This window comes from Schistocerca nitens, chromosome 2 (assembly GCF_023898315.1).
Source record: "Schistocerca nitens isolate TAMUIC-IGC-003100 chromosome 2, iqSchNite1.1, whole genome shotgun sequence".
NCBI lineage: Eukaryota > Metazoa > Arthropoda > Insecta > Orthoptera > Acrididae > Schistocerca > Schistocerca nitens.
This window is the reverse complement of record NC_064615.1, coordinates 195,003,160-195,016,357: the sequence shown is the minus strand read 5'-3', so window position 1 is coordinate 195,016,357 and position 13,198 is coordinate 195,003,160. Positions and strand designations below refer to the sequence as shown.

Genomic DNA, 13,198 nt, shown 5'->3' with positions numbered 1-13,198 from the left:
ATGTGTGTGAAATCTTATGGGACTTCACTGCTACGATCATCAGTCCCTTAGCTTACACACTACGTAACCTAAACTATCCTAAGGACACACACACACACACACACACACACACACACACACACACACACACACACACACACACCCATACCCATGCCCGAGGGAGGACTCGAACCTCCGCCGGGACCAGCTGCACAGTCCATGACTGCAGCGCCCATAGACCGCTCGGCTAATCCCGCGTGGACGTAACGTTAGCGACAGCCCCGAACGGTGCACAAGTCCCGCCCAATCACCCCCCTCCACACCAATCCATATCCTAAGCTCCGCCCACGGTCTGACGCATGTTCCAACATCAAAGTTGTTCGTATCACAGATATGCCAGTCATAACAAGGAAGAAAATCAGTAGTTAGTACGAAATAGTTTTTCCGGTACCATAGTGAAAAGAATTAGAAAAATGTTCATTGAATATGCGAGTTGAAAAATCATCAATAAGAATGAAAAGTAAAGATGGTATCAACACTGTCTGTTTTATTTCATGAGCTTTCATCTGCACTATATCAAAACGTCTGATATTTATTAACTGCAGTGAGCGCAAATTTCCGTCACCTCGCGTAGTGTAAGAAATTCTGTTGGGAAATATTAATTGGTAGTATTGCCAAGGATGCTGTCCATTATCTCGATTGTCTAAAGCCAATGTTGTGCATAAACAAGGCAAAGTCGATGTCTTGGTTTGTTTCTGATTACCTCATTAAGACTAAAGAATATAAGAGTGGGATAATGTAGAAATGCGTAATGTAGGCAGTCAGATATTTATACAGTGACATTCTTCATTAATATTTGCCTGTGTAATGGGTGAATTTTTTACTTTTGAACTCTTATTACTGCTTGCTTATAGCAGACAGGAGATTACTTTGAGTTCTTCTTCAGTGTTTGAGAGCTTTAGAGCTGCCTATTGTTAAACATATGCACATAATTTCGTCAGTGTCATTCCAACACATCTTATCGTACTTTAATGTCTGTTAGATATCAGTTTTGACAGCAGTTGGCCACAACAGTCAAGATTAGGTACCTTGTGTATGGTAACATTAGTGAGAGTGCATATCTGTGTTTCATTTTGGCAGAATTACACAAACTGCTAAGAAGTACTAACAGCACAACACTGCTAGTATGAACAACCGCGGTAAAACAAAAAACGACGATCAAAAACACGACAGCGACGAGGACTACCAAAGATCATATTGATGGGCTCTTGGTTGGTGTGGCGGGGGTAGGTGTGGAGGGGGGTAAATGAGCGGGGCTTGTGCAAATGTCCGGGGCTGTCACTAACGTTTCCTCCGCGCGGCAGCCATCAAGTCCAAACGCCCAGGAATGTTGACGGACGGCATCATTACGTGACAGGATAAAGCCCGCCCACATGTTGCCAAGGCTGTTTGGAGTACGCTGCAGAAGTTTCGTTGAGAATTCCTTAAAAATCCTCCATAAAGTCCCGATCCATCCCCGTGCTCTGTCCACATTTTTTCGAACCCTGAAGAAAGGCGTTCGTGGCCGTCGATTTGCTTCGGACGGAGAGGTGCACGCCTAATTACAATCGTGGTTCCATAGACAACCGGAAATATTTTTTCACGATGGTTTGGCCGTCTTGTCGCACAATGGAATAAGTACAGTAACAGTTGCAGCGTTTCTTTTGAAATAATAAACAGCTTACTTTTTTCCATCTGTCTCATTTTCATTTTACTGCCACAGTCGTTCTCTTTAGGTCACTCCGGACATATTGTATTGTATGTTAACCGGGGACCTAGAAACAACGGAGAGGCTCCGTCCCCGCCGCAGCCGCGGTGGTCCACAACCCCACGACGACTATCGCAGTCACTTCACCCCTTCGCCGCCCCACACCGAATCCAGGCTTATTGTGCGGTTCGGCCCCCTGTGGACCCCCCCCCCCCCCCCCAGAGATACATCTCACACCAGACGAGTGTAACCCCTATGTTTGCGTGGTAGAGTAATGGTGGTGTACGCGTACATGGAGAACTTGTTTGCGCAGCAATCGCCGACATAGTGTAACTGAGGCGGAATAAGGAGAACCAGCCCGCGTTCGCCGAGGCAGATGGAAAACCACCCACAGACTGGCCGGTTCACCGGACCTCGACACACATCCGCAGGGCGGCTTCGTGCCGGGGACCAGGCGCTCAGTCCCGCCCGGAAAGCCGTGCGTTAGACCGCACGACCAACCGGGCGGGCCACTCCGGACATATACAGGGTGTTTCAAAAATGACCGGTATATTTGAAACGGCAGTAAAAACTAAACGAGCAGCGATAGAAATACACCGTTTGTTGCAATATGCTTGGGACAACAGTACATTTTCAGGGAGACAAACTTTCGAAATTACAGTAGTTACAATTTTCAACAACAGATGGCGCTGCAAGTGATGTGAAAGATATACAAGACAACGCAGTTTGTGGGTGCGTCATTCTGTACGTCGTCTTTCTGCTGTAAGCGTGTGCTGTTCACAACGTGCAAGTGTGCTGTAGACAACATGGTTTATTCCTTAGAACAGAGGATTTTTCTGGTGTTGGAATTCCACCGCCTAGAACACAGTGTTGTTGCAACAAGACGAAGTTTTCAACGGAGGTTTAATGTAACCAAAGGACCTAAAAGCGATACAATGAAGGATCTGTTTGCAAAATTTCAACGGACTGGGAACGTGACGGATGAACGTGCTGGAAAGGTAGGGCGACCGCGTACGGCAACCACAGAGGGCAACGCGCAGCTAGTGCAGCAGGTGATCCAACAGCGGCCTCGGGTTTCCGTTCGCCGTGTTGCAGCTGCGGTCCAAATGACGCCAACGTCCACGTATCGCCTCATGCGCCAGAGTTTACACCTCTATCCATACAAAATTCAAACGCGGCAACCCCTCAGCGCCGCTACCATTGCTGCACGAGAGACATTCGCTAACGACATAGTGCACAGGATTGATGACGGCGATATGCATGTGGGCAGCATTTGGTTTACTGACGAAGCTTATTTTTACCTGGACGGCTTCGTCAATAAACAGAACTAGCGCATGTGGGGAACCGAAAAGCCCCATGTTGCAGTCCCATCGTCCCTGCATCCTCAAAGAGTACTGGTCTGGGCCGCCATTTCTTCCAAAGGAATCATTGGCCCATTTTTCAGATCCGAAACGATTACTGCATCACGTTATCTGGACATTCTTCGTGAATTTGTGGCGGTACAAACTGCCTTAGACGACACTGCGAACACCTCGTGGTTTATGCAAGATGGTGCCCGGCCACATCGCACGGCCGACGTCTTTAATTTCCTGAATGAATATTTCGATGATCGTGTGATTGCTTTGGGCTATCCGAAACATACAGGAGGCGGCGTGGATTGGCCTCCCTATTCGCCAGACATGAACCCCTGTGACTTCTTTCTGTGGGGACACTTGAAAGACCAGGTGTACCGCCAGAATCCAGAAACAATTGAACAGCTGAAGCAGTACATCTCATCTGCATGTGAAGCCATTCCGCCAGACACGTTGTCAAAGGTTTCGGGTAATTTCATTCAGAGACTACGCCATATTATTGCTACGCATGGTGGATATGTGGAAAATATCGTACTATAGAGTTTCCCAGACCGCAGCGCCATCTGTTGTTGAAAATTGTAACTACTGTAATTTCGAAAGTTTGTCTGCCTGAAAATGTACTGTTGTCCCAAGCATATTGCAACAAACGGTGTATTTCTATCGCTGCTCGTTTAGTTTTTATTGCCGTTTCAAATATACCGGTCATTTTTGAAACACCCTGTACTTGTAGATATTTCATGGTAGGTACCGTTTCTAGTGATCAGTTGCCAGTTGTATGATCGTCCAGGAAATCGAAAACAGTGCATAATTTTCAGGCTGAGTTATAAATACCACTTGTTCCTGTGCTGCTGGGAGGAGGGGACGACCCCCCCCCCCTCTCCCTTGTGATCCGCCTAGGGTTAAGGGTCAACAGCCAGCCCTCCATGCCAAGCGTCGATGCTGGGCAGGTCTTTTTACTACCAGATTTTCTAAAGTTGCTTTCACGAGTTGTTGAGAAACGCCAAGGGATCGAGACGGAGAAAGAGGTCCAGTGAGCGAGAACAGCCAGCATCACGCTTTATGCACAGATAAGCGGGCAGTTGAGGCGCGGGAGGCAGGTGGAAATCTAGTAAGGTGACGGAGAGCAGTGTGGTTAACGCTCTCTAGGTACAGCTTTGACCACTGTGGGAAGAGCAGCGCTTCCAGCAGATTGCCTATCTCGACCCGCAGCGGAGGAGCAGAAGTCACGAGACGAATGCAGGAGTCTTGGGGAGTGCGGAGAAGAGCCACCTTTCACCCGCGCTGCCAGTGAAAGCACAGGCACGCGCGTGCTCGGGTGCCATCTACAGGCTTAGTTAACGTTTTTGGGGACGCGTCTCTGGGCGTCCGCGTGTATAATACCACACTAATGTACAGTCAGCAGACTGACATCCTCCTTAAGTTAGAACCGCTAATACATACAGTCGCGAATAGCGATACTCCCGCTCATCTCTGTCACGCATAGCGACAGCAGCGCTCCAAGCGGCTGGTAAACTACACGATACAATATATGGAGCGACTGTGTTGTTCAGAAGTACGAAACAACATTCCTTTGAACATGCGTGCATGACAGGCACTGAGCCGGTTACAGCCGTTACGGAATACACGAAACGTATTCGCAGTTGCGAATATAGACAACCATCACCTTTATGATGGAATGACGACAATGAAAATCTGCGCAAGACCAGGAGTCGAATCCAGACTTCCCGGTTATATCTCGCAAGGAAACGCATGACGGCTTATGGAAGTTTGGGTCTGGCCGTGAGTCATGCTCGGAAAGCGTAATGGTAAGGCGACCGCTCGCGATAAGCGGGAAACCCGGGTTCGAGTTCCGGTCGGGCACAAATTTTTGCTGTCTTCGTTCCATTATACAACTGACGGTTGTTTATATTTGCAATTGCGAATACATTTCATGAGTAATGTGAATATTATCGTTTATTTTCATTTCTGACATGGGTTTTACTAAAAAAGCATGTGTAGCACAATCAGTTGTATCAATAAAGAAAGAAGAAAACAAGTTTGTCATTCTTAAAGCGGCCTGCACGCTCTCAAGATTTATTGATTGACAGTACTAGTTTGTCAAACCTTCAATATATTGAAGCCACTCTAACTCCATAAATACTATTGACTGTTGGCAATGGAATATGCTGCAATTGTATTAGCTATAGGTGGCAGCTAACAACATAAAAGAGGGAATGGGTCCGAGAATGGCTGAAAAAAGAAGCTACTTGTCGCATGTTAATTTACTGACAGAAATCACGTCCATAGGTCCTAAGATTTCTTAAAATATAATAGGATAAGTCCTGCATCTTATGACAAATTGTTAATGTTGATACTACAGGAAATACGGAAGCTAGGTATGTTAATGAGAGAGGCAATCGCAGTCGACGAGAAAGTAGGAGTAACTTCAAGATTTCTGACGACAGGCGGGTAATTCGAATGCTTGAGTTTAGTGCTGTAATATTAGCAAACACAGTTAGCAAAATCGTTGTGGAAGCCTGTGAAGCCATCATATCGGCCCTGCAATGATATACCGTTTATTACCCTTTGTGATAATGTAGTGAATATGACGTGCATTTCACACCTATCTTACTACTCATTGCATTTATGTGACGGACTTATCGAAATAAAAGCGTTTTTCGCCACGCTGTCGTATTCAACAAGATAAAGCTTTACTGTATGATTAAATGATGATGGCGTCCTCTTGGGTAAAATATTCCGGAGGTAAAATAGTCCCCCATTCGGATCTCCGGGCGGGGACTACTCAAGAGGACGTCGTTATCAGGAGAAAGAAAACTGGCGTTCTACGGATCGGAGCGTGGAATGTCAGATCCCTTAATCGGGCAGGTAGGTTAGAAAATTTAAAAAGGGAAATGGATAGGTTAAAGTTAGATATAGTGGGAATTAGTAAAGTTCGGTGGCAGGAGGAACAAGACTTTTGGTCATGTGATTACAGGGTTATAAATACAAAATCAAATAGGGGTAATGCAGGAGTAGGTTTAATAATGAATAAAAATAGGAGTGCGGGTTAGCTACTACAAACAGCATAGTGAACGCATTATTGTGGCCAAGATAGACACAAAGCCCATGCCTACTACAGTAGTACAAGTTTATATGCCAACTAGCTCTACAGATGAGGAAGAAATTGATGAAATGTATGACGAGATAAAAGAAATTATTCAGGTAGTGAAGGGAAACGAAAATTTAATAGTCATGGGCGACTGGAATTCGTCAGTAGGAAAAGGGAAAGAAGGAAACATAGTAGGTGAATATGGATTGGGGGGAAGAAATGAAAGAGGAAGCCGCCTTGTAGAATTTTGCACAGAGCATAACTTAATCATGGCTAACACTTGGTTCAAGAATCATAAAAGAAGGTTGTATACCTGGAAGAATCCTGGAGATACTAAAAGGTATCAGATAGATTATATAATGGTAAGACAGAGATTTAGGAACCAGGTTTTAAATTGTAAGACATTTCCAGGGGCAGATGTGGATTCTGACCACAATCTATTGGTTATGACCTGCAGATTGAAACTGAAGAAACTGCAAAAAGGTGGGAATTTAAGGAGATGGGACCTGGATAAACTGAAAGAACCAGAGGTTGTAGAGAGTTTCAGGGAGAGCATAAGGGGACAATTGACAGGAATGGGGGAAAGAAATACAGTAGAAGAAGAATGGGTAGCTCTGAGGGATGAAGTAGTGAAGGCAGCAGAGGATCAAGTAGGTAAGACGACGAGGGCTAATAGAAATCCTTGGGTAACAGAAGAAATATTGAATTTAATTGATGAAATAAGAAAATATAAAAATGCAGTAAATGAAGCAGGCAAAAAGGAATACAAACGTCTCAAAAATGAGATCGACAGGAAGTGCAAAATGGCTAAGCAGGGATGGCTAGAGGACAAATGTAAGGATGTAGAGGCTTGTCTCACTAGGGGTAAGATAGATACTGCCTACAGGAAAATTAGAGAGACCTTTGGAGACAAGAGAACCACTTGTATGAATATCAAGAGCTCAGATGGCAACCCAGTTCTAAGCAAAGAAGGGAAGGCAGAAAGGTGGAAGGAGTATATAGAAGGTTTATACAAGGGCGATGTACTTGAGGACAATATTATGGAAATGGAAGAGGATGTAGATGAAGAGGGAAGCAGTGGTTGGGAAAGGAGTGAGACAGGGTTGTAGCCTCTCCCCGATGTTATTCAATCTGTATATTGAGCAAACAGTGAAGGAAACAAAAGAAAAATTCGGAGTAGGTATTAAAATTCATGGAGAAGAAGTAAAAACTTTGAGGTTCGCCGATGACATTGTAATTCTGTCAGAGACAGCAAAGGACTTGGAAGAGCAGCTGAACGGAATGGACAGTGTCTTGAAAGGAGGATATAAAATGAACATCAACAAAAGCAAAACGAGGATAATGGAATGTAGTCAAATTAAATCGGGTGATGCTGAGGGGATTAGATTAGGAAATGAGACACTTAAAGTAGTAAAGGAGTTTTGCTATTTAGGGAGTAAAATAACTGATGATGGTCGAAGTAGAGAGGATATAAAATGTAGACTGGCAATGGCAAGGAAATCGTTTCTGAAGAAGAGAAATTTGTTAACATCGAGTATAGATTTAAGTGTGAGAAAGTCGTTTCTGAAAGTATTTGTATGGAGTGTAGCCATATATGGAAGTGAAACATGGACGATAACCAGTTTGGACAAGCAGAGAATAGAAGCTTTCGAAATGTGGTGCTACAGAAGAATGCTGAAGATAAGGTGGGTAGATCACGTAACTAATGAGGAGGTATTGAATAGGATTGGGGAGAAGAGAAGTTTGTGGCACAACTTGACTAGAAGAAGGGATCGGTTGGTAGGACATGTTTTGAGGCATCAAGGGATCACAAATTTAGCATTGGAGGGCAGCGTGGTGGGTAAAAATCGTAGAGGGAGACCAAGAGATGAATACACTAAGCAGATTCAGAAGGATGTAGGTTGCAGTAGGTACTGGGAGATGAAGAAGCTTGCACAGGATAGAGTAGCGTGGAGAGCTGCATCAAACCAGTCTCAGGACTGAAGACCACAACAACAACAACAACAACAAAAAAGCTATGTTTACAAATTAATAAAGTAGCAAAGACGTAGCAAATCCTCTAGTAAATATAATTGCTTCATAGGTTTCCACAACTATTTTGCTGACTGCGTTTGATAACAGTACAGCGCTGAACTTAAGGCAATCGAATGACCTGTCGTCAGAAATCTCTAAGTTAATCCTAATTTCCTTTCGACTGCGATTGCCTCTCTCATTAACACGGCTTCTCAATTTTATATAGTTACAACGTACTCTTACATTTCATTAATGGTTCACGATATCAAAACAAACCTATTGGCGTGCTTTGGTAACGCAAACGGGCGAGCGATTTTTTTTGTGTAGTATGACAAACTGCCTGTTGGCTTCTGTCTCGGATTCTTAGGCCGACGTTTTGTTTGGTGATTTTTTCTGAAGTTGGTCCAGCACGAAGTGGCTGGCAGTGTCAAAGCTTCATCGTCTGTTATTGACGGTGGAGCCCGAGACAGAAACCAACGGTCAGTTTGTCAAACAAGTGGCCACGAAAATCTTAACAATTTTTTATAGTGTGCTTAATTTTCATAATATTGTTATTTATTCATGTTTTGGAATAACTATGGGTTTTAAAATGGAACTAAATACTTCTAAAGACATTCGATAGCTTGGTGATACATTTATTAATGTCCGTATTTAAGCATATTGGAAAACAGTCCAGTAAATGTGCTAAATGAAAGGCCAAAATCTGCCGGGATATTTTGAGTCCACATTTAATACATTTCATAAATGTTTTGTGGGGTCAGTTATTATTGGTTTTTCCGTCTTGCGCTTACTGCAATTTAATCACAAAGAGAATTTTGCACCAGATGCGTTTCGCTTTTATGTGTAAAACACCTTCCGTGGTTATTCTGCAAAGTGGATGCATATATTTGTATATTTTTTGTTGTTATAAATTAAAAAATCTTTTTGTTTATTAAGTTGGAGCGCAAGCTACTTACGGTGTTTCTTTGCATATTCTCCAAATTACTGTTGCTTCCCTCCTTGCTAGCAGCAGCAGTTGATATCGAAAGATTTCGTTTCACATAGACTCTTGGCAGTTTTTGCCATTCCGCAATACTTCTTGTACTGCATTTGGGTTATTTACATTTCACCTTCGTAAATCGAACTGAAGTGTGTGTGTTTTCCCATTCTGGTTCAAAATGGCTCTGAGCATTATGGGACTTAACATCTGAGGTCATCAGTCCCCTAGAACTTAGAACTATTTAAACCTAACTAACCTAAGGACATCACACACATCCATGCCCCAGGCAGGATTCGAACCTGCGACCGTAGCAGTCGCGCGGTTCCGGACTGAAGCGCCTAGAACCGCTCGGCCACAACGGCCGGCTTCCCATTCTGTACAGTATTACAGTGCTTATGTCTGTTCGTTTGTTTTCGTGCAGTTTGTAATCGTTGCCAACCTGTGAAACTACATTTATTATTATTATTATTATTATTATTTTAAATTCGCGGTTGCAGGTGTGCGCGTGCGCGTGCGCGTGCGCGCGCGTGTGTGTGTGTGTGTGCGTGTGCGTGCGTGTGTGTGTGTGTGTGTGTGTGTGTGTGTGCGTGCGTGCGTGCGTGCGTGCGTGCGTGTGTGCGCGCACGCGCGCACACACGAAGAGGATTGTGAGGTTGATAGGAGATTGGGGCGGGGGAGAATTGTGAGGATTTTTTTAAAGCAAGTTATGGCCCTTTCTAGAAGCTAGGCAACTGCATCATAAAAGAAGAGTAAATGCCATGTCTTCCATCAAAGAAAGGTTTTGGGACAAGCATTGTATATCTTCATAGTAAAGACATCTCATTTATATCACTTAGTTCGTAGGAGAGTGGTACTGACGGACCTAAAGCTGTGAGAGTGGGTCGTCAGTCGTGCGTGGATAGCTCAATCGGTAGAGCATTTTCCTGTGAAAGTCGAGGTTCTAGTCCTGGTCCAGCATGCAGTTCTAGCCTGCCACGGAGTAGGGCACACTCTGCTACAGAATGAAAATTCATTCTGGACCTATACTAATACCCACATGATGAATGAACTGGAATTTGTCAAATCATCATCCACTTGCTGGGAAGTAAGCCTGATAAAGTATAGTTCATCAGAAAGGTATGCAGTAGACCAGATTTAATAAAACACAGTGCTTTAAATGCCGGTGCTTTAAATAACTTCAGGCATATGTATTCCTGGTGTATTGTGGCCACCCACTTCAGTAAAATTCACCATGTGAACTACTACCTATCTGAAACTTCTTGGCAGATTAAAACTGTGTGGCGGACCGAGACTCGAACTCGGGACCTTTGCCTTTCACGAGCAAATGCTCTACCAACTGAGCTACCCAAGCACGACTCACGCCCCACCCTCACAGCTTTAGGTTGCTCATTCCACTTTTTGGAACACCTCTTTGATTGAAAGCTGCCATGGCTGCTCTACATTCGTTGACTAAAGACTAGATGCATGCAAAAGCTTAACACTATCTGCATCCTTGCCCACACCACGTGAAGTGTGGATCGCATTATTCGACACCAGATTTAGCAGGCTCTGGTCTCTTACCATTAACAGAGCCCTCTCGCAACAGTGTTATAGTTTTCAGTGACTCGGTGAGCAGTCTCCAGACTATTGATCGATGTTATTCTTGTCACCCTGTGATAGCTGCTATTCAAGGTCCTATCTGTGACCTCCTTCATGATACATGCTCCGCTGGCTTTATCAGGATCTCAAGTCATATGGGTGTCCCAAGGAATGAACTGGCCAACCATTTGGCTTGAGAAGCTATTACCCACCCAACATTCTGATCTCAGTTTCAGATTCATGGGCACAGTTAAGACATCTCCTCAATCAGATGTGGAACATCATTTGGTGGCCTATTGCTATATGGCATGCCTCCTTACATTTCTTTCATAAGGAATCCACTGTCCTGTCAAAATTGCTTTCAATGCCATGATTTTACTACTCCTACATGATTCCACTGTTCAGTCAAATTTCTGACCAGTGTCAGAACCATCTGTTGACAGGGGGGCTGGTGATCTCGCTGTTTATCCCTTAATCCCCCCTCCAATGAACTGAGTAAAATAATTTATTCAGTAAGATTTTCTGTGGTATATTTGTGTGTTAAAAAACAACCCTGTGAGGTCTTTGTCTCACGTGATTTAGGACATGGTTGAGTGGCATTTGTAAACATTCCTAATCCTCTCCTCCCTTTATTTCAGTTTGACTCAAATTTCATACCTCAACATTGACACAAAACAATTTGGATGTTACTGTCTAAGTATAAGGGGCGTTCAAAAAGAACGAGCCAGAGGCATAATTACAGAAACCAGTACCTGTGTGTTAGAAGTATTGACCCTGGCTCTAGAGACACTCGTCCCACTGTGACACAAGGCAGTGAATGGCTGTCTCATAAAATTCCCCGGGCTGCAATGTTAACCCATTCTGCAAGTACAGCTGGACGTGCCATCCACACAAGTGCTGGAAAGGTGATGCTGGCGTCCTTCTTTGACCAAGATGGCCCCCTTCCGATTCATTTCCTGCAGCACAGGACAACAGTGAATGCCCAGAGTTACTCGCAAACCTTGACCACCTTCTGCCAAGCAATCAAATCAAAACGACCAGGCAATCTCATGTGTAGGGTCATTCTGCTCCACAACAATGCAAAGTGTCATATGGCCAACATAGTCGCGGCACTCCTGCAGAAATTCAAATGAGAGGTTCTCGGCCAACCTCCATACAGTCTGGACCTCTCTCCCTGTGATTATGCCATTTTTGGTCCCCTTAAAAAGGCTCTGAGGGGCAAACGATTCGCCTTGGATGACGACATCCAGCTGTATGTGCAGAACTGGTTAAAATTGCAGCCCCGAGAATTTTATGAGACAGCCATTCACTGCCTTGCGTCACAGTGGGACAAGTGCCTCAATAGCCAGGGTCAATATTTCTAACATACAGGTACTGGTTTCTGTAATTATTCCTCCGGCTCATTTCTTTTTGAATGCCCCTTATAATATTAGTCAGTTTAAGTTATCAGTGACTATTTATCTTACTAAAAGCAAAATTTGAATGAGCAGTGACCAACGAGAAACCATTTTGAGAGAGGCACACTGAGAAATAATCAAATGCTGCTATTTTAGTTGGCATCCGTAGATAGTGGTAAATTGAATGTGATGTTCTTTACTCTGAGTGTAGTGTTTTTGAACTTGCAAAGAAGCATGCATACTATTTAATATGTAACGTTACATTTAGAAATCTATTACCCCTCTAGCCCCTGAACTCCCTCTTTTCCAGGGGTCCTCCCCAACCATTTCCTCTTTTCACCACTGAAGAAGGAACCAGCAGCTCGAAAAGCTAGGGATACTGTCTCATATATTTGTATGTATGACTTTCAGTTGTACTGGTAATTTTCAGGTAACAGTCAGTTTATCTGTCTCTTCGTGAATTTAATGTACACATTGTATTACTATTAGAAGCGGTTTACCATATTTTCTTAGATGTAATCATAGCAAATATTTAGCAAGTTATCTGATTATGTATCCTGATTTTTAATGTAAAAGTAGCTGAAAGATGTGAACTTTCAGCCTACTGGAGTAACTGCAGGACAAGTTGAAACTTTGATTGTTTTTCTGTTGTATTAATTAACTGAAAGATGTTTTGTGTCTGTTGTTCATTTCTATTATTTTCTGTACAGGTGTAAAACAAAACAGTATCCAGAGTTACTGCCGTCCACATCAATTGTCATTGTCTTCCACAATGAGGCCTGGTCAACTCTACTGCGGACAATCTGGAGTGCTATAAACAGGTCTCCTCGTGCCCTTCTGCATGAAATAATTCTGGTCGATGATGCCAGTGAGAGGGGTAAGTGTTTCTAAATCCCCTACTGTATTTCAGTTTTTCCTCCATGGTTGGTTGGTTGGTTGGTTGGTTGGTTGGTTGATTTGGGGGAGGGGATCAAACAGTGAGCTCATCGGTCCCATCGAATTAGGGAAGGAAGTCAGCCATGCTTCTTTCAAAGGAGCTATCCCAGCATTTGCCTCAAGCGATTT

The 13,198-nt window shown here is 43.7% G+C and overlaps 1 protein-coding gene across 4 annotated transcripts in view; it reads left to right on the top strand.

The window, feature by feature from the left end:
• Positions 1–13,198, top strand: part of LOC126235892 (polypeptide N-acetylgalactosaminyltransferase 5) — a 248,367-nt gene that overhangs the window by 175,114 nt on the left and 60,055 nt on the right. For all 4 annotated transcript variants that reach the window (XM_049944824.1, XM_049944823.1, XM_049944826.1 and 1 more), the window contains exon 3: positions 12,844–13,010. In XM_049944824.1, the coding sequence (XP_049800781.1) occupies positions 12,844–13,010 (167 nt within the window). The remainder of the gene's footprint in view (positions 1–12,843; positions 13,011–13,198) is intronic.